This window comes from Ictalurus furcatus, chromosome 17 (genome assembly GCF_023375685.1).
Source record: "Ictalurus furcatus strain D&B chromosome 17, Billie_1.0, whole genome shotgun sequence".
In the NCBI taxonomy this organism is placed as follows: Eukaryota; Metazoa; Chordata; class Actinopteri; order Siluriformes; family Ictaluridae; genus Ictalurus; species Ictalurus furcatus.
In genome coordinates this window covers 5,082,255-5,103,600 of record NC_071271.1, presented here as the reverse complement: position 1 = coordinate 5,103,600, position 21,346 = coordinate 5,082,255, and the positions used below count along the sequence as shown (strand labels likewise).

At 42.6% G+C, this 21,346-nt stretch overlaps 3 protein-coding genes across 5 annotated transcripts in view; 1 reads left to right on the top strand and 2 right to left on the bottom strand.

The window, feature by feature from the left end:
• numbl (NUMB like endocytic adaptor protein) overlaps positions 1–1,858 on the bottom strand; it is a 41,547-nt gene extending 39,689 nt beyond the window's left edge. Inside the window, exon 1 of one of the 2 annotated variants that reach the window (XM_053646994.1) lies at positions 1,577–1,858. The gene's annotated coding sequence lies outside the window, so the exon portion shown is untranslated. Of the gene's footprint in view, positions 1–143; positions 230–1,576 lie in introns of those variants that run through there. The other variant, XM_053646993.1, reaches the window with a different exon arrangement.
• Positions 1,859–3,311: 1,453 nt separating this feature from the next.
• coq8b (coenzyme Q8B) lies at positions 3,312–15,167 on the bottom strand. 2 transcript variants are annotated; one of them, XM_053647000.1, is made up of 16 exons: positions 15,119–15,167; positions 14,155–14,237; positions 13,329–13,507; positions 12,855–13,172; positions 12,156–12,222; positions 11,897–11,968; positions 11,600–11,719; positions 11,270–11,355; positions 10,157–10,297; positions 9,930–10,011; positions 9,752–9,845; positions 8,713–8,854; positions 7,623–7,730; positions 7,299–7,364; positions 6,852–6,938; positions 3,312–5,344 (listed from the first exon to the last, which is right to left on the bottom strand). In XM_053647000.1, exons 3-16 carry the CDS (start codon positions 13,503–13,505, stop codon positions 5,048–5,050), a joined length of 1,857 nt encoding a protein of 618 aa, XP_053502975.1. In that variant the 5' UTR covers positions 13,506–13,507; positions 14,155–14,237; positions 15,119–15,167; the 3' UTR covers positions 3,312–5,047. The 2 variants fall into 2 exon arrangements, with proteins under 2 accessions (XP_053502975.1, XP_053502976.1); XM_053647001.1 differs by lacking the exon at positions 15,119–15,167 and having other exon boundaries at positions 3,312–3,853; positions 5,007–5,344; positions 14,155–15,037.
• Positions 15,168–15,792: 625 nt separating this feature from the next.
• On the top strand, positions 15,793–21,288 carry fbxo46 (F-box protein 46). The gene is made up of 2 exons (XM_053646989.1): positions 15,793–16,206; positions 18,194–21,288. Exon 2 carries the CDS (start codon positions 18,293–18,295, stop codon positions 20,318–20,320), a length of 2,028 nt encoding a protein of 675 aa, XP_053502964.1. The 5' UTR covers positions 15,793–16,206; positions 18,194–18,292; the 3' UTR covers positions 20,321–21,288.
• The last annotated feature ends 58 nt before the right edge of the window (positions 21,289–21,346 follow it).

Below are 21,346 nucleotides of genomic sequence, written 5' to 3'. Positions count from 1 at the left end.
AGTGATACAAAAGCACTAACCTCTGAGGTGAATAATGACAATACCACCAACCAGCACCAACCATCAAATCAGCACAATCGCTAATACATATTATGTTGAATATAAACATATTTCATGTGTTTCAGGGTGGAATTTTCCATTACCGTGGTTTAGGATGCAATATGGTGCAGCCAACTGCTCATTCTTGAAGGTCACACCCTGATTCCTACAAAGGGAGCGACGTCTTCCTCCAGTGCCTGCAACTGCCTGCTTGCCCTTTGACCTCGTGCTTTTGTGGCTCCAGCTGCTACGTCCCCTCGCTTTTCTTCGACAGACTAACAAAGAGAAGGGACTTAGAAACACTGCGATAGGGGACTGACTACACAGAGTTAAAAAGATTAAAGCTTCTTAAAGTTAAAGTTTCAGGTGCCGACGTTTGTCGTAAACTTTACACGTCAGCTTTACTTTCAGACTTTCAGCACTGATTATCAGACTGTCGGGTCTACACACGGCCTTTAACATACACCTGGCTGAACAACACATCGATACGTCAGTATTCTCTACTGCTCCACGTTTATACCGGATCCACATCTCGTCTTTCATACTGTGGAACTTTCCTTCCCATTGGATTGTTCATTTGTCTCTGTGACTTCTGCCAAATTGTATTTGAATTGTTGATGGGGACATGTGCATGTACTGATTTTAAATTTAGTTATTATATTAATATTTTATAATGTATTATTGTCAGATTTTCCCTTTTTAAAAAAAAAAAAAAAAATTATTTAAAAATCTGCTTTTTTTGTTTATTTTTTCTCATCCTTTACTAACCTTTTTTCACTCTCTCTCGCTCTGTTTTTCTTAACAGTGGATTTAATAGTCCCCCCAAAAAATGCAACTTTATATATTCTTAATATAATTAGTCTGAGTGGAGTTGTCCCGCATCTCCTGCCTGTGTCCGTGTGGTTTTCCTTGGGGTTCTCTGGTTTCCTCCCAAAAAGATTCCCAAAAGTGGACTGGTGACTCTAAACTGCCTCTAGGTAGGGGTGTGTGTGTGTGTGAGTGAATGGTGCCCTATGATGGACCGGCATCCCATCCAGGGTGTACACCTCATTCCCAATGTTCCCACTCAGGATCCACCACAACCCTGAAGATGAATGAATGAATATATTACTAAAAAAAGTCTTTAATAAAGCGTGATGTAACTGTTGCTCATGTCTCCACAATCAGTTTTGAAAAGTTAATAGATTTGCCCAGGAGGGTAGAGCAACGCAGTGAGAGCGCACTACAAACAAATGATAATGATGATGGCTCACTATGCATCTCCACATTATATATTTTTCACTGCATTCCCAGCAAGCATCACTAAGCATCACTAAGCATCCCAGCACTGAAGTGCACTTGCTGCAGTGATGCTGATGATGCTCCCTGAAGGAAATCTAATCATGCACGCGCTCCTGAATGTTATGCAGAGTTCAGTCCAAAATCAGATCTCACACTTGCACTTCAGTCTAATCTCATACAGCACAAATCACATGCATGATGATGTATGAGTGTGTACTGCAGTCCAGTAGTGTGTGTGTGTGTGTATTGCACTTACCCGAACTGAAGGGTACTCCCCACACACACACACACACACACAGCCTTTTGTGTAATCCAAAGGAGAGATGATTTCAGAACATCTAGATCAGATGTGCGTGAACATAAACCGAGTTAATGAGACTTCCTGACTTAAACATATCTAGATAAAATGTAAAAAAGAAATAAATTAATAAATAAATAATTAGTAAACCGGCCGATCTTTTTTTTTTTTCTTTCCTCCGATTTCTAATCTGCGGCTTTTGTTATTCTGCCGAAGCGGCCACTGGCGCAGAATCTAGGCTCCCTTTGAGGCCCCGCCCACCACCAAACCCCGCCCTCCTCACAACACCATTGGTTTAGAAACGCTCCCATGCAAATTAACCTCTCCCCTTTGATCCAGTGTGGTAGTTCAGTGCAAACTCAGCACACTGACATCTAGTGGACAGCCTAATGATTGCATTGCTAAAAACTACGCCTCACCTGAATATTAAAGACTTAGAACCACAGTCCATTTTATTAGGAACACCTGCTTATTCATGCCGTTATCCGATCAACCAATCATGTAGCAGCACAATACATGAAATCATGCAGTTACAGGTCAAGAGCTTCAGTTAAGAATCTCGGAAACTCTTCAACTGTCCAGTTTGGGTGAGTCTGTGCCCATGATAGCCTCAGATTCCTGTTCTTGGTCTTCTGCTGTTGTAGCCCATCTGCCTTAAGGTTTGAAGGTGCATGCAGAGATGCTACTCTGCTCACCACGGTGGTAAAGTGTGACTACAGACTTCCTGTCAGTCAGCTCAAAACAGTCTGGTCATTCTCCTGTGATTGCTCTCATCAACAATCAACAGTGTTTCAGCCTCCAGACCCTCCACACATACAGAATCTTTTTTGTTTTTCGCACCATTCAGTGTAAACTGTTGTGTGTGTGTGTGTGTGATGATCCCAGGCGTTCAGCAGTTTCCAAAATACTCCAACCAGCCTGTCTGGTAGCAACACCCACGCCCCAGTTAGAGTCACAGAGATCGCATTTTTTCCTTAATTCTTAAGTTTTATGTGTACATTAAATTGAAGCTCTTGACCTGAATCTGTGTGATTTTATGCACTGTGCTGCTGCCACATGATTGGCTGATTGGATACCTGCACGAACGTGCAGGTGTTCCTAATAAAGTGGACAGCACGTATATAATTGAAATCAACAACGAACCTTGAAGACCTTTCTGACACAATTAGCCCTGCTCAACTCTGCAGAATAAAATTGTCAAACAGTAATGATTTATATTTTCACTATCTACTGTCTCCCAGAAGACTCCGCTTCACGTCACTTCTGGCTTGTTCATTAGGGATAAATCTTATCTATATCTGGATACCTGTAAAGCTGCTTTGTGACCATGTCGGTTGTTAAAAGCGTCATACATAAATAAAACTGAACTTGATATCAAGTCCTCTAATGTGCTCGGGTTCTCTGTTGTAAACATGACTGAACAGATTTTGGGTCTCCTAACGTACTGTTTTAATGGCTAATATTTGAAATGAAAAGTGAGATTTATTTGGTATTTAGCATCTTAACTCCATGGCTTTAACAGTCCGTGGTGGTCCGGGTCATACACTGATACTCCGCTGACAGAAAAACGAGAGTGAGATCAGGTTTCCACATACAATAAAGTCAGTGTGCGTTTGTGGAGGAAATGAATAATGTAGAGGATTGTGATACCACCGCGTGGACGTGACTAACGTGTACCAGGTGTAAACAGTAATCCGGAAGTCAGACCTTTTTTTATTACGATCAAACTCTTGACATTTTCCCAACCAGTATTAGACTGTAGAAATGCTCAGCTAAATATTCTGGTAAAAGCTTGACAATCTCTAAATATGAACACAATTACATAGGTATACATGAGCATAATTAAGCACATAACTTGATTTTACATATATTGCCGTCGAAGAGCTTCAGAGCTCCAGAGTCCCCGATTCTCTGGGTTTCCTCTGAGATTCTCCAGTTTTCTCCCAACTCCCAAAAACTAAACGATAGGCGGAATGGATGGATGTGTGTCACAGTCAGGGTGTATTCCCACCATCCGCACCCAGTGTTTCCAGGATAGGCTTCGGCGTGACCCTGAGCAGGATAAAGCTCTTACTGAAGCCGAAAGGAGGAAGAAGTACCATAAGACTCTGAGATGCCTTCTCAACAATATTCCTCGACATGAGCTCGGATGTTCAGCTGAAAGAAACTCGCTTTTCTTCCCGCAAGCGTGAGCTCAGCTACCTCGAACTCACTTCTTAACTAGATTTGTGTATCCTGAAAGAAATACACACAATCAGAGAGTGAGAGGAATGGGGGGGGGAGAGAAAAGAAAAACTGGGAGAGAAAGGGAAAAGGATAAGAGACAACGAGAGACAGGTGAAGAAGAGAAGTAATCTTAGAAAAGCAGAAAAAGGAAGTAAAACCAAGTAAATAAGTTAAAATGAGAGCGAGAGTGGGAGAGAGAGAGAGAGAGAGAGAAGAAAAAGAATATGATTAATGATGGGGAAAAACAGAAAATCGAAGGAAGAAAGGAAATAAAATGATAAAATCAGAAAGAAAATGAGAGATTGAAAATAGGAAGAGAAAAAGAAATCATGGAAGAAAAAAAAGGGAAAGTGTGAGAAAGACAAGGAAAAATGACAACTTTTGAGAATGAGGGGGAAAAAATGAAGGAAACAAAGTGGCAAAATAGAGAGGGTGAGAGAGAGAGAGAGAGAGAGAGAAAGAAAGAAAACAAATTTAAGAAGGAAAAAAGAAAAACAGAAGGAATGACTAGGAAAAGTGGGGTAAAAGAACAGGGAACCCCCCCCCCAGAAAAAGTACCAAAAAAGAAGGAAATAACGTGACAAAAACGAGAAAGAGTATAAAAATCAGACAGAAGGAAGGAAGAAGGAAAGGAAGAAATAGAAAATAAGAGAGACAGAAAGAAGGAAAAAGAATATCAGAAATGATGAGGGGAAATAACGAAAAATGGGAAAATGTTTAAACATTTTTTGTCTTTAAACAAAAATCTCTAACACAAGTCTTAATGTTACATGATCTGCAAAGAGTAATAAAAAAGATGGGTAGATAACAATAATAATACGTTACTCGACGTGTAAACTCACTATAATCATTCAATTCACCACCTTTTCCTCCCCAAAGTGGCTGTAACGGTGAGCTGAGCTCTGCGTATGAAATATAAAACACTACTACAGCTACAGTGATCCAGTGAGGTATAAAACTAATCACAGTGACTAAACACTGACCAACAAACTGCTCAAAATTCTTCTTGGGCATAAAACATAATACACAAAAAAAAAAAAAAAAACGTTTTCTCTTTATTTATGATTAAACTTCTCCGTCATGGCACTCAGCTTAAAAAAAAAAAAAAAAGAAAAAAAGAAGTTCTCAAACTCCAGTTCATCTAAACCCATCTCCCATCTACCTCGACATCCAGGACTCCAGACATGTAGCGTTTCTCCGAGTCTATTCTCCACCTGCCCGCTCCTGACGTTGCTGTTTATAAGCGTTATAGATGCTGAGGAACATTTCTTGGCAGGGAATTCGCGCCTGGAGCTTGGAGCAAATAAGGAAGGAGCCGGCCATCTTGCGGTGCAGCGAGTACGTCTCCTCAGGAGGAGGAGCGAGGCGGTGACGGAGCATCACAGGGATCAGGTTGTGGATACGGCGCGTCGTGCTCTGAGTGCTGAAGTCGAAGGCGTCTGAAGAGGCGAACGCTTCTCCCAGGATCATCACCGCCTCCACGTGAGCGTCCTCAAACGCCTGGGAGAGAGACACGAACGAGACGGAAGGAGAAAGTAGGACTCGGGGGCAGTGAAAAGCAGCAGCATATCCTACAGCACACGCTTTAATCCCAGTCAGGTTTACACCATCGTTATTCCTCCAGTCAGCACAGACTTCCTCACAAGATCTGATCACCTCACTGGATTAATAGAACATGATCACACTCACGCTGCACTACTTATACTACTGATTACAATTTATTTAGTTTAGTATAAGCACTGAAATCACGTGTTGATGAGAAACTTAATATTTTTATGTAAACTATATGTAATATGTGTTTTCTTAAATCTGATCGAACACACGGTCCCTCATCTCATTGCAGCTCATACGTGCTTTTCTACACTGGGACTCAGGCAGTCCGCTTATCTCTGTCTGTCTGTGTGCCCGTCTCTCCCTGTCTGTGCGTGCCTGTCTCCGATTCTGTCTGTCTGTCTCTGTCTGCCTGCCTCTTATTCTGTCCGTCTGTCCATGTGCGTCTGTCTCTGTCTGCCTCTTATTCTGTCTGTCTGTCCGTGTGTGTCTGTATCTGTCTGCCTGTCTCTTATTCTGTCTGTCTGTCTGTCCATGTGTGTCTGTCTGCCTCTTATTCTGTCTGTCTGTCCATGTCTGTCTGTCTCTGTCTGACTGTCTCTTATTCTGTCTGTCTGTCTGTCCATGTGTGTCTGTCTCTGTCTGACTGTCTCTTATTCTGTCTGTCCATCTCTGTCTGCCCCTTTGTGTCTGTCTCTGTCTGCCTCTTATTCTGTCTGTCTGTCCATGTGTGTCTGTCTGTCTGACTGTCTCTTATTCTGTCCGTCTGTCTCTGTCTGACTCTTATTCTGTCTGCCTGTCTGTCTGTCCGTCCATGTGTGTCTGTCTCTGTCTGCCTCTTATTCTGTCTGTCCATCTCTGTCTGCCTGTCTCTTATTCTGTCCATGTGTGTCCGTCTCTTATTCTGTCCATCTGTCCATGTGTGTCTGTCTCTGTCTGCCTGTCTCTTATTCTGTCTGTCCATCTCTGTCTGCCTGTCTCTTATATGCCTGTCTGTCTGTCCGTGTGTGTCTGTCTCTGTCTGTGTGTGTCTGTCTCTGTCTGTGTGTGTCTGTCTCTGTCCGTGTGTGTCTGTCTCTGTCTGCCAGTCTTTTATTCTCTCTGTGTGTGTGCCTCCGTGTGTGTGTGTGTGTGTGTGTCTGTGTGCCTGCCTTTCTGTCTGTCTCTTATTCTGTCCGTTTGTGTCCGTCTCTGTCTGCCTGTCTCTTATTATGTCTGTCTGCATGTGTCTGCCTTTCTCTTATTCTGTCTGAATGAAAATGCTTCTTCCAGCCCACCAAAAAAAAGCACGTCCACACACGTTACATTTACAGTGATTTCTTCCACAGTATTATCATTATAAATAAACTACCAATCGCTCATACGCGACTAAAACCTTAAAAGGCTGTATTCGGTCCACTCCTGCTGTTAGGATAAAGTAAGAAGAAGTATATAATGAGGAGTGAAGGTCTCGAACCTTGGTTTCGTAGCCAGTGAGGAACTTCAGGTCTTTGGATTTCCGCAGAACTTTGGCACGATCTCCGACTGAGGCCGCGTGCACCACCTAGTGCGTTACCGAGGCATGGGGTTTTAGGTTTTAAGCAAGTCAAGGAATAAATAAATAAATAAATAAAAACAAAAAAAATAACCATTTGTGATTTCCTACCAAATAAATAACAGTCCATTACCACTACACATTTAAGTCATGCTCAAATTAAGCTAAGCGGGATGTAAATGTGAGAATGCACACGTTAATATGGATTATAATACAAGATTTAATAATATAATACAGTTAATATATTTTGAGTGTTTCAGTTTTTTTAAATAATCGTCCAGTTGTTTTTTTTTTTTAGAGCGCAAGATCGCTCGAAATACTGGAGAAAGAAAAAAAAAATCAACATGAAAGCATTTAAATTCACAGCACCTCAATGTAATCATCGGTGAAGGAATCTGGGTATTCTCGGCAAGCTCCAAAGTCTAACAGGTAAATCTGTAAAACACAACGCAAGCGACTGTTAAACGTGCATTTCCTGTTCACGTAGCAAGACGTTGTTGTAGAAAACAGGAAAACACCGTCATGCACATCATCAGTCAGCTCACTGTTCTCAAAGCGTGGCAGAGGAACCATCGCACTGCTGGAGCTTTTCTAATATCATCATTTACTAACACCAGAGACGAATGAAATCCGCAGGAGGTGTAAACACTACGGTACTGTATTCATCTAAAAAGGAAAAGAAATCAAGCTTACCTTGTCCTCTTCAGCATTATAGAAGAAGTTGGACCAGTTGGGATCCGTCTGCATGAAGCGAAACTCGAAGAGCTCTCGGAGGCACAAGTGCAAGATGCTGGAGCATATCTGTGGGGAAGCGGATTCAGAAGAACTGGGATCGAACTACAGCGGTGAGGAAAAGTGCTTCACAACGATCAATAACCTAGCCATTCAGTTACATCAGTAGACCTTGTAGTTGATGCCTGAACGACTAACCACTAAAACTCATTCATCAGGGACCGCTTTATCTGGAGCCGATCCCAGGAACACTGGGCGGGAATACATCCAGGATGGATACTAGTCCATCGCAGTGCACCGAAGGACAATTCAGAGTCGCCAATCCACCTACCTGCCTGTTTTTACAAGGTGGGAGGAAACCGGAGAACCCTGAGGAAACCCACACACGCACAGGAAGAACACGAACTACTCCACAACAGCCAGAAACTGCTGCATACATAGATCTTGCTCGGCTCAAACGTTTGCGGTAGGCGTGGCAGCACGGCGCCATTTTACGTCTAAAGCTCTCACGTGCGTCAGAGTCGTGTAACCAACACGCCTTTCCCACTGGAGCTGGAAATCTGTGCAAAACAGTCATGCACTAAGAACTAAAGAAATACTGTCAAAAATAATCAAATAAAAATGGCTCCAAGTATCAGAATAATGACTGTACGCTGAAGTAAACAGTAAATTAATCAATAAACCAAACCGTTATGTTTAAAACGGAATAAATTCTCAGAAGTACACTCTTGTGCAGTTTTGCTCTTCTGTCTCTGTGTGAAAAATCCCAAACAACCTTGATAATGTTTTTGTTTGTTTTTTTAATCAGAAATATGATGTATGGTCTTACTTGCATACTTGCCAAAGTTTTTCGAAAAAACGTAAGAAAGCATGCAAGATTAAAATGATCTTTAAAAAAAACAAAACAACAACAAAAAAAAAACAACAACTTAGGCTTCGTAAGATTATACAATAAATAAATAACATGCTGTAAAATCCATTAAATGCTAAACTGGGATTTCGCATCATAACTTCACTTTTTACTACTCCATCTATTCCCACACGGACTCACCTTATTCCTGGTCTCCTGATCCAGATCCACACAGCTGTCCAGCGGGACTCCGTTAATAAGCTCCATGGTGATCACACGAGACGTGGTGAGCTCATCGATGATCCCGGGGACTTTGAATATCGGGTCTCCTTCCATTAGAGTCCTGCGGGAATCAAACGAAAAAGCACCGGATCGCTATAGAAGCTAGAGGTAGTGGAGAGCGCTATATAAACTTGGGTCATAAAACTGGGATTAAACCACCGGAGTCACACTGAAAGTTTTGGTTACTGGACTGTAAACAGGGGGACAGAAATCTCCCAGGTTTCATTAAAAATGTCTTCGTTTGTGTTCCGAAGATGAACAAAAGTCTTACGGGTTTGGAACGACATGAGGGGGAGTGATTGATGACAGAATTTTCATTTTTGGGTGAACTATCCCTTTAACCACAATACACAAAAAAAAAACTACGTGAATGCCATTAAATGCATAAATGAATTAATTAACAGGATCTTTTTTCTGCATTGAAGGCATCAGACGAGACCCCATCTTAATCTTAATCCCGTCTTAATCTGAGACATTCTTCATTTTGAGGATGAAATCGTGAATTAGATTAAAGTTGAGCTGTAAGGGTAGCAGATGAGTCAGCTTCTCCTTCAAACCCTGGCCATGTTTCCATACACAACGAATTAACAAAAATATTGCAGTATTTTATATATATTTTTAAAAATCCTCAAAATAGTGAATCAAAACAGAGATAAAATAGCTTAAGACATGGCACACGTTACGATTTCATGACCTCAATTTATTATCTCCTGACTTCATAATGTTAGTAGAAAGATGCGCTGGATCAAGTGCTATTTTAACCATCAAGCTACTGAATAATAAGAACGGAAGCCATATTGTTAAATTAAACCAAATTTGACAAGTTATTCATTTATACCATATTTATACCAATATATCGTTAATAAACTAGCCTCTTGTAAGACACTGATTTTAATAATTTTTTTTTTTTCCAGTGTTCAGCTTCCTGGTATTACATTACACACTCTTTCTTTCTTACTTGAAGCGCTTGGCACACTTTGCCTCTCGTTTGTAGTCACACTCCCAGGCTAGCTCCCTGTGAAGGACCTCCAGGCTGCTGTCCGCAAATAAACCTGCCGCAAAACAACAAATGACTGTAGGACAATCCATCAGTGACGCTCATCATGTTTGACGGGAAAGCGTTCGCCGTCTCTCACCCTCAGGAAGCGGCACGCTCATCTTCAGCACCGACATCAAATTGTTCACATCGCTTTTGATGCTCTCGGCCACTCCTGGATACTGTAAAGGGGCAGGCAGAGTACGTCGTTTAGTCGCTAATGGTAATTATTCCTCATGGTTTTACTTGTATATTCCACAAATACAGTCATGGGGAAAAAAAGAAAGGACACCCTACGCTAGTCTGAAATTCACTCCGGCTCTGTACCTGTATTTTCATAGCCACTTCCCTTCCGTCAGGCAGGACTCCGAGATGCACCTGACCAATGGAGGCAGCTGCAAAGGGTTTGTCCTGAAATGACGAGAGCATGTCCTTCCAGCCAGGGCCCAACTCTTCCTCCAGAACTTTCTACAAACACGACATGACACAAACACGCATCAGACATCAGGCACTGAAACATTTACAACTCAACTCCAGTTTTCCCCTACTGCCGACACACCTGATCGGATCATTATTCAGCCCTTAATGACTTGGGCCAGGTACAGGTATGTTGATGATAGAGAGATATGTGCAGGACAAGGAGGAGATCACAGAGAGTGAAAAGATCGTGAATATAATCTATTCTCAAGCTTGAAATAGTCCTGTTCTATTGGTACATAATTCTTTCAGATTTAAGCATTTATTTGTAGAAAGAAGCAAAAAAGTTATCTGGCAACAGGATAAGTTTTTTAAAAAAAATTAAAGCTTGAAATGTATGAAAGCATTTTAAAAAAAGAGGCTACATAATATAATATTTGATATATAATAAACTCGTAATAAGAAATTATTAATAGATACATTTGCTCTTATTGTATATTTTCACATATTTCTGTGATGCAAAATTTTTGCAAAAATATATATAATAATAATAATAATCTCAGTTACCTTCTTTGTTAAAGAGGCATAAGACATAACCTTTAAATACTGAACAGCAGCACAGAAACCTGACTGTTAGAATAACGCTAGTTTCAGACTGTTTAATTAACAGCTAGTGGACGATCACTAATCAGACTAATCATAAGTTGTGATCTCCGTATCAGATCATACGATGAAGATCCTCCAACAATAGACCTGCCATTCAAGAAAATGACTACACGCTGCTTACATCACGAATTCAAAGTGAACTTGAGGTAACGAGGAGATTTTTTTTATGTCCATAAGCACGTTTTGTTTACGTTTCACCACTGCCGCTACCGTATTTATAGCCGTCCGTCATCCCACGCCATCCCCCAGGTGTCTTATAGACGAGCGTTATAGCTGCGCTCGCACTCATATTAATCACTATCACTTTGTCTGCTAAAAATTATACAGTGTAATGCCAGCTTAAGGTGAGGAACTTACATTTGTTTGCCAGGTTGGCATAAAGTCCGCACTTTGTCGGACCCTCTCAAATACCTTCTGTAGTTGTGGATTAATGAAGCTGTTGTCTAAAATTGACGTGGAAAAAAAATAAAACAAAAAGACACTATTATTATTATTATTATCATCATTATTATTAACAAAACATTGCTTATTGCCTATTACTATCACTACTGCTGATGTGGCTGGTATTACAACAGGCTGAATTGCTCAAGACACGCTCATCACTCTGAGAAACAAGTTCAGGGAGTTATTATGTGGTTGAGAAAGAGCATGCGAGTAAGACAAAGAAAATATTTTGGACCGCCGTACCCTGAATGCTCAGCATTTGTCCGATCTTGAGCGCTGCTCCTCGCACCTTACACAACGTGTTAACAATCCTCTCGGCGTTGGCCTCGGACAGGAGCGGAGAATCTAACACAGCTCCGGTATCTGACAGACAAATCCGATCCGAAGTCAGAAAACGCAGCACAACAGAAATACAAAAAGCACTACATCTGGAAGCGACATTAACACAAAGCAAACATAATAATAATAATAATAATAATAATAATAATTATTATTATTATTATAGCAGATATTAATGGTTTCTAAAGGTTTCAGGCCTACCCGTTTTTTTGCCTCCAAAAGACTGCTTTGCGACTTCAGCAATGGCACCGAGACCGAGCCCAACAGCCAAACCTGCAAGAGTCTCAGATGAGTGCGCGGCTATGTGGAGTCAAAGCAGCTGCTTTACAATGCATGGGAGGACAAAGTATAACCCAGGACAGGTATATTTCACAAAATCGTTAGCTTTGCGGAATTTTCTTCCACCATTGGTTTCAGTCGAAGATTGATCTCCTCTCAAATTTGAATTAGACGTACTCACCCCCGAAATTCGCAAGTCGACTAATCCGCGTGACAGGAACCTTCCTTTCCTTGGCTCGCTCGCTCAGCTGAAAGGAAATCGGATTATTAAACGTAATGATCACGCCCTCAGTAACGACTACATCCAGACTGCATTATTACGTTAATGAACGTCTTACACTGTGAAGAAGAGCTTCTCTCTTTACAATCCAAAAAAATTTATATTAAACAGTCTGAGAACTGGATTCAACAAAGTAGGCACAGGCTCATTTTCTGATTTATTACAGATGCTGATTTTGCAACAACCTGTCTAGAGAAAGTGGAGAGAATAATCAACTCTTAGACTTAACAGTTCAAAACGTCTTAATTGTAAGAGTGTACATTTGCTAGTTCTGCCCTTTGCCAGAGTTTCAACAGTAAATTACTAATCCCCATTTATAAAATCACCTATTACCAGCAAGGTAGTATTATTATTATTATTATTATTATTATTATTATTATTATTATTATTATTATTACAGAGAGATACAAAGACTACACTGAATTCCACAGTCAATTAAGTAATGTGAACTTAATGTACAATTAATTTAGTCAGATCACAAAATATCCCTAAATAAACAATCACCATAGGAAAAAAGTGACATACAGGCTATAATTTGTAAAATCAATTTGTTTCACCTTTACAAAGATTTAAATATGTATATGGACTACATCTCCTCACCTTCTGGCGAACAGGCCGGGCGGTACTCTGTTTAACCTCCCGGGCCTTTTTGATGTCCTCTGGACTCAACCTGGCCACTACAGAGTCATGAACAAACCTCATTTGATTATGAGGTGCAACAACGTGCAAGAACCGCGCGCTTTGACCAGGCCAGCCAGATCCCACCGATGTTCCTTTAGGAGTTCCTGTCGACTCGTAAACGTTATCTTTGTTGGAAATATCCGGCGCGAGCTCCGAGCCGACGGCCCATTTGGTGGCTTCGTTCTCCTCCATCTGGTCCCATCCTTCAATGTCTGGGAACTCCTCAGACTTGGGTGTCTGGTAGAAATACAAACAAAATGAATGACAGGAGAGATGTAAGGTAATGGGAGTAATGATCTCAGCAGAAGCTACTCTTACACCAAGACGGCAACAGAAAATGTATCGCAATGTGATTTCTCAATAACAAGAGCGAATTGTTAAATCATCATGTACCTTGTCTTGTTTCATCCTAACGCCCATCCAGGCCCCAGCTGCATCCTGGGCAGCTTTGAGTCCTGCTCCCAGTGTTGAGTTGCAGGCTATCAACCTCAGCTGCTCTCCTTGCGTGGTAGCGAAGGCAGCACCGACCTTGCCAGCACCCCGAACTACCTGGAGCACCTCCGATAGCATCTCTGTTATGGAGGGAAAAAAACTGTCACGTGAACGTCCCGTTCCAGATTTATTCCCTCCTTTATACATGTTATAATGCGCTCCACTCTTCTGGGAAGGCTTTGCACTAGATTTTGGGGCGTGGCCGTGGGGATGTGTAATGGTCATTCAGCTACAAGAGCGTTAGTGAGGTTGAGGTCAGGCGCTGATGTTGATGTGAGGAGGCTCCAGTTCCAGTTCATCCCAAATGTGATGAGCCAGTAGGGTTGAGGTCAGGGCTCTGTTCAGGACACTTGAGATCTTCCACCTTCTTCCAACCTTCACACACCACGTCTTCATGGATCTCGCTTTGTGCACTTTGGGTCGTGCTGGAACAGGTTTGGGCCTCTTGGTTCCAGTGAAGGGAAATTGTAATGCTGGAGTACCACCAGAAACAGGGTTGGGAACCTGTGTACTAGGTTTAGGTTCGTACTGAAATAAGTACTAATACTCGTAAACAGATCATCAGAGAGGTTTGGCAGAACTTCTTCTTCAGTTTTTAACGGCGGTTGGCAAACAACTTTGTGTCTTTATGTGCATTACGACACCCACTGACCTAACAAAAGATTACACTGACCTCCAACACGTATACTATAAAAATAATTAATGAGTATAATAGAAAATTACTTACCGATGTTTGTAAATATTTAACGATGCCCTTCTAATGCTCCAGACTCGCCACGGTGTGCTAACCGCTACCGGACCCGGAAATGGCTGTGGAAATGGACGTGCCGCTCAGCCAATCAAATTCACACTCACCCGTGCGATGGAAAAGAACTACAAGTACTGGCCAATGATATTATCAAATAACAGACCAGGGCGGCCAATCAAATGTGCAGCTCCAAGACGAGGCGGGTTTAAGTGAAAATAACAACCGTAATGTGATGGGCATTCCGGATCTTTTCACTGAGTCATATCATCAAAAAGAGTCGACTCTTTCGGCTCCTAAATAACATTTTGGCGCGCTTTTTTATTATTATTATTATTTTTATCAGTGGTGTTTCTTTTTTGCCTGACTATGGCTGAAATTGTTTTACCAAAGCTTACTCTTCCTTTTTTATATAAAAACTTATAAAATTTATTTTAAATGTTAAATCAGCAAGGCACTACAAATGTGTATACAGTAACCATAGCTGCATTAATGCTAGTGTGTCTGCGCTGTATTCAATCGAAAACTTTTAATTTATACTGAAAATCGTGCAAGCATGAAGCAACATTGCCTACGTCAAAAAAAAAAATAGAAGAGGAGGAGAAAGAATTAAAAAACCCACTGTTCAGACATGTGAGTCGACTCCGCTAAATGAGCTGAAACAGCGTACAGTACGCGTGACGCAAATTTCGTCATCAGCAGAGTACGTGCGTACAGTACACGCCCCACCCGATTTTTCTAACCGCACGTACTTTGTACGCACAGGTCGCACATGCGCATTTAATTCCTTTGCACTATTTAGTTCTTCCAAAAGGTGGTAACAGTGACCCAGGGCCGTTGAATCAAATCTAGTTGAAGAAAAAACGGAATAAACGGAAACGAGTGCGGTTAGAAAGTACCCGCATTTGTATAATTCCAGCCTTAAAGAGTATAAGGATTTGCATACGGGTGCTAATCGTCGGGAGAGATTGCCCAAGCGTTGTTCTTCGTTGTCGTCCTTCACGCCAAAAGACCTGCTTTACTGCTCTGTACTGACTCTTGTAGGCCAGGAGGGGTAGTGCAAGTTGTCGTAATACGCATGCGTCGACCGCCTGTGCACGCGTGCATGTCAATTGGAGTATACTTTGCAAGGATATGCGTACGACTGTGCGCTTACGCTAGCGTACGCGTAAAAAACGTACACTACACGCGTACTCTGCCGATGACGATATTTGCGTTACGCGTACTGTACGCTGTTCCTGTACGCGTAAAAAGTGAAGCATACTTTCTGCTTTAGTTATTCCTGAGAAACTGTACGAATAAATCTTTCATGAACGACCCCCCCATCATTAGCGCCGTTACAAGTCTCCCTGTGTGACGTCAGAGCGGCAAAGGCAAGTGGCTTCTCACGTCTCACAGGAATAATGAAAATACTGCACTAACCAACATATTAGCACCAGAATCACTCAACACATCACAAATACAACATAAACATGTCGGATGTGTGTGAGGATTGACGTTTCCTTTAATCTCCCAGTGCAATTTAATACACTATAAAGCTCAGGCCTCTGAGAGGGCAGTGTGGAGTTTCCATATATGGGCATGCCATCAGCTCGCGTTTCCTATTGGTTGCTGGCGCTGTGCAGCTGCCTGTCAACAAGATGGCCTTCCTCAATCGTTATTCAAAGACAACGAAACTGCAACTGTTTTAATTCGACATTACTGGTTTTTATACATATTTTTTTTTAATTTAAAACGACACCACTCTAATAAGTCAAAGCGCAGTCAAGACATTGTGTAGCTGAAGAGAACATAGCGAAATCAGGAGAGTGAGGCAGGACGACTTCTCTGGATCTCCAGCTCACTGGCTAATGTTGATAGTGATGTAGCAGCAGCAGCCGACCTGTGACACTCCGGCCTTGTTTTTTCTTTCTCTTTTTTTAAATTCATGTTTTTAGAGACATTTTTATTCGACGTTAGTGGATTGTTTATATATTATTTCTTTCATTGTTGTGGGAGAGCTGCTGGTCGGAGCCCAAACACGCTGTTTGAAAGGTAAGAGGATGAAGGTACGCCGCAGTGCATATTTATGTAACATTAGCTCTAAGCTATTAGTGTGTGAAGGTAACGAGACAGCCATGATGCTAACAGGCTAAACTCGGGACTCCTAACGAGATAATAAAATACTTTTGGAAATATGAGACTTAAAAAAATTATAAACCTAAAGTATTCCTCCATCTTTATTATTATTATTATTATTATTATTATTATTATTATTATTATTTAGCTATTTAACTAGCTAGCAATATAATGTCGACTAGCTAGCTGTATAGCTTTGGGCCCAAACGTTTGGTTTATACACTATTACCGCCATTTGAGCTTAAACACTTAAGTAAAATGATATGAATAGATAATATTTCCATTTAGAAATACAACCTAGACAGCAGTATTGCGAAATACTTCTCTGGCTGTCTGGACAACGCTAACTAGGCTAGGCCAAAAATGATCCAACTAGCATTTAGCACTACTTCGATTGAGATTTGAGTTTATTACCTGAATATCTAAAATGTCTTGTATTAGCAAGCTAGCAATGTCGGGGGGTGGGGGGGTTAAATTTTTAAAATGTCAGCGTCCTGACGAGTTAATGCTCCTGAAGCACGTAGCTAAAGCTAGCTGATTTATTTCATCAATGCAGTGAAATCTGAGTTTTATCTGCAGTTTATTGACATTTCTTAAGCTAAGCTAATCTAATCTACAATTCATGTTAATCAGCCAGTAAAAGCTCTTTACCAAACCTTAGCTAGCTAGTTAGTAGCTCTGTAGATGACTGCTGTGGTGAGAGAACCATAACACACTCTGGTTCTTTGTGACACCTGCGTGATTAGTTTGTGTCTTGTGTGGAATATTTGTACGTTTAGAGTTACTCAGTCCTGTTTGATGTTACAGAGGGGGGAAACGGGGCCTGGTTCTCCAACTGTGGTCTTTAACAAATATTTAATAAAAATTTTTGTTAGAAAAATTCTTCAGAGTTTGTAATGGTTATAATGGGACTTGTATTGATTTTAATGGAAACTGTAATGGGTCTCTACTGGTCATTTCTTGCCTTATGTTGGCGGCTTATGTCTAATCGCTACCATTAAGGACTAGTAATGGTTTTAAAGGTGAGCTGATGGTTTGTAATTGCATTTGTAGTGGAAACCATTAGAATTTCTGTGATTACATTTGAATTATGTTCATAAAATTAATTTGTACACCCCCTCCCCTTCTCTTTATCCCTGTTCGGATTGGATTACTTGATCAACGGGACGTCTGTAAGTCTGTAATACGTTTTTACATGTCTCCTCAGCGATAAAAAAAATCCACCAGAGGAGGAGCGAGTTTATAGAGAGCTGTATTTCCTACGAGCATGGCTGTTTGGTGGTCGTCTGGTCAGGCTCCGTTCACAACGTGGCGGTCGAAGAGGTGCCGGAGTGGAGTAGAGAAAAGACACTGGCTCTTATTTCAGTTTGGGGGCAAACCAAAGTTCCAGCATTTTAAAAATAAATAAATAAATGCAACCAAACAACAATCACGTGTAGTGAAGTATATATGAGAAGCATCCGTTTTTCATTTCACGACTCGGGAAGTGTTTAATATCTGGGGGAGGGTCACTGATACGCTTGTGATGTAACATCTGCATAGAAAATCAGGGGCATACGGTATGTACCTGGACTGAAGTTACAGTAGGTACACCAGGTAAGTCAGCCTGTAATTTTCTCGGAGGAAGGAGGAAAACGCCGACATGGCCGATCGGGACGGAAATAAAATCACGGTAGAGCACCTGGAAAAATAAAAGAAAAATGACCCCATGTAAATTTAATTGTGTCTGGATAGAGCTTATAGCAGTAGACAAAATCTTTGACCAGTCTGAACCCCTGAGCTCTAAAATGAACATTAATTTTACGTCATATTTATGACAATTACTATAGGTTAAGATATTAAGATGTAATATCTCGTCATGAATAAACATGACGTTGTTGTTATTTTTCCCTTTATTCCTTAGATTGAAACCTTTTATGGATGAGGCCATGAACAACGAATATGATGGGTGAAGAGCAAAAGAACCGCCCGGCGTAGCAGCAGATATGCTCTCCAGGGGTTCATGATGAACCGCGACACCTTTTCCCACATCCGGCTGTGGTGCCCGCGTCCCTTCGGCACCTACTCGCAGAACAAGCCTTACAGTAATGGGACGATCGGGGGCGGGACAACATCTGCTCTGTGTAAAGCCGACACTGCTGGCTGTCCGTCCATAGACGATAGCGGAGATGCTGAGGAGCATAATGAGGATGTGGGCACTGAGAACACCCCTCCTGCCCCATCGCCCAACCTCCTGGCACCCACGCCCCCTGCACCACCTTCCTCTGCTTCACAAATGGAAGACGGCAGGGTGTTGCTTGATACGTGGTACGTCATCAAACCAGGCAACACCAAGGAGAAAATTGCTTTTTTTGTGGCTCACCAGTGTACAGGAGCAGGCATTCCCAGACCCAGTGCCATGAAGGTGAAGGGAAACTGGGGAACAGACTGTACCAAGGCTAAGCGTCGTCGCCGCTGCTCTTCGTACGACCCTACTACAAGAGCTCAGAATGTGACCTCGGAGCTACAGTCAGAGCTGGAGGACGGCGTCGGGGTGAACGAAACCGATCTGCTGTCGGTAGCAGAGATGGTGGCCCTGGTTGAGCAGCGCACGGCCATGGCCTTGCAAGGCATAGCAGCCCAAGGACAAATGAACCAGCAGCATACAGTCCTCCACAGTTCTGTTTCAGATTCTCCACCTGTTGTATTCCTTTCAGAATCTTCTCCTGCTGCTCCAACCTCCAAAAGTGACTTTGAACAACAACAACGGCAGCAGCAAGAATCCAGACGTGTTGCTCAGGCAGTAGCGCGCTTTGAGTCTCAGCAGCAAAATCTGGAGAGTACAATACTGCGACCTCAGATTCATGACTCTGGTAAAGACCGGGATTGTGCCGGGAGCGAAACCGGAGCAAACGGCCAAAGCCACGGTCGAGGGGAAGTTAGGATCGCGTTTCGGGTCTCTAGTTTGGATCCACGGTCCCAGTCCGAGCCTGAAGGTCGCCCCAGGTGCATGTTTATGAGCTGTGGGACTGGAGCAGGACAGGCAGCAACCAGGGCCAAAGAAAAGATTACGTGTGATCTTTACCAACTGGTTAGCCCTTCATCTCGAGACTCCAGTACCGTCCTGTCTGGCTCATCGAAATCAGATTCCACAGGAGAAGACATCACGGAGCGGCCTCCTTCCACCGCTACGGACCATTCCCCAGACCACTGCTCGGGAGAGAAAAAGGCTGTCTCACGTGAGCGTGTGACCGGTTTCCACGTTGAAGTTGTAGTCACAGGAGCCGTGGACCAGTGTGTCTTCTACGGTAAGGACAGCACTGAGAATGTCCAAGAAGAGACCGTTTGCATAGCTATGCCCAGCGGGGCTAACCGAGCCGACGTTTTAGAAGAACCTCCACCCGGCCAGCTTTTCTTTCTCCAAAGCCCATCCAAAGCTGAAGACGAAAGCAGTTCGGGGATCTCCAGTGGAATGCGCTCTTTGGATCGTGGGAATACCGGCGGCTCGGTGGGGAGTGCGGTGGAGCGGCCGTCCAGCCCGATCGCTGGCGTGGAAGACTGCGCAGATAAATCTCTCTGCCGCCTCTACCGTCATGTCTCCCACGACTTCCTGGAAATCCGTTTCCAGATCCAGCGGCTTCTGGAGCCACGGCAGTACATGCTTATGCTTCCCGACCACATCATGGTGAACATCTTCAGCTACTTACCCACCCACTCGCTAGCAGCCTTGAAGTGCACCTGTCATGACTTTAAGGCCCTGATCGAGACCTACGGCGTGCGCGCCACAGACTCTCGCTGGAACCAGGACCCGCTGTATCGCGACGACCCCTGCAAGCAGTGTAAGCGGCAGTACGAGCGGGGGGACGTCTCGCTTTGCCGCTGGCACCCCAAACCTTACCACCACGACCTGCCTTATGGACGCTCGTACTGGATGTGTTGCCGGCGCACGGACAAGGACACACCGGGATGTCGAGTTGGACTGCACGACAACAACTGGGTACAGCCATGCGACATGGTTCAGGCCCGTGCCAAAAGAGAAGATGGGAGGTAAAGACGGGAGCAGGGCGGTTCTGGGTTTCCTTTCTTACTCTCACTTTGCCTAAACCTCATGACGGTGTAATATTTATGGTTGAGCCTGCCTCCCTCCCCAACTCAGCTTTGTTAACCTTGCTATCGTGTCAGTATCAGTTCTTAGCGGTGCAGCATACTTAAATCTGACGCTCACGTGTGAATACCGGCGCTGATTAAATGAGGTTAATGTCTGCTGCATGGGACTCGATCTTTGTAAATCGGTTAGAAATCCTTTCCGGCTTGGCGGTGTTTTCCTAAACCAGCACCGAAGCCGATCCCAGCCTTCCCAAACCTGCAGTCTAGGCGTTGATTTGTCTTGCTAAAGTCATTAACTGTGTTGAGGTTGGATGTCGTTTTCTTTACTGACCCTGGGGCAAAAAAAGAGCAAAAATGATGTCACTTTACAAATACCTGATGTCACTTTGTAATTAACAGTTCTCCTGCTTAGGTTTTTGTTGTTGTTGTTTTTCCCTCTTGTTTGTTTAACTTCTGTGTGTGTGTGTGTGTGTGTGTGTGTGTGTGTGAGAGAGAGAGAGAGAGAGAGAGAGAGAGAGAGAGAGAGAGAGAATGAATTCTTTTCCTTCATTTTTTTTTCTTTTTTTGGGTTTCAATGTTTGCAAAAATACGATCAATATCAAAACAAATGTATTTCTTGTTCAGCCCTGTTCCTCTGCCATGCCCCTGCAGCAGTCAGGTCACTAATAACCTGTCTTTGCTTTCTGTTTGTGAATTATTTTTTTAAATTTTTTTTTTTTAAACAAAAAACCACCACATCAGGTTTCAGCCTTAAACCCGTTCCGTCTGCTCACTCCATCTACAATCTTTCAAACAGAATCAAAAGTCGATGCTGATGCTCTTTGGTTCGGGAGACCGTTGTAGGTTTCGCACGCAGCTGATGCTATAGGGAATTTTTGCCTCTATAAGTAAATAAAAGTTATTTAAAACTGGTGTCTGCATTATTAAATTACCTCTTTTATTTATTATCATTATTTTAACAAATGCAAAT

Bases quoted from the DNA above. Each gene is read 5' to 3' on its own strand.
- coq8b (XM_053647000.1), bottom strand. From the start codon at position 13,505: ATGCTATCGGAGGTGCTCCAGGTAGTTCGGGGTGCTGGCAAGGTCGGT. The intron at 11,969-12,155 runs GTGAGTACGTCT...AGACTCTTGCAG, and splicing joins TCGACTTGCGAATTTCGGGG to GTTTGGCTGTTGGGCTCGGT. The intron at 6,939-7,298 runs GTGCTGTGAATT...GTAACGCACTAG, and splicing joins TCACCGATGATTACATTGAG to GTGGTGCACGCGGCCTCAGT.
- fbxo46 (XM_053646989.1), top strand. From the start codon at position 18,293: ATGATGAACCGCGACACCTTTTCCCACATCCGGCTGTGGTGCCCGCGT.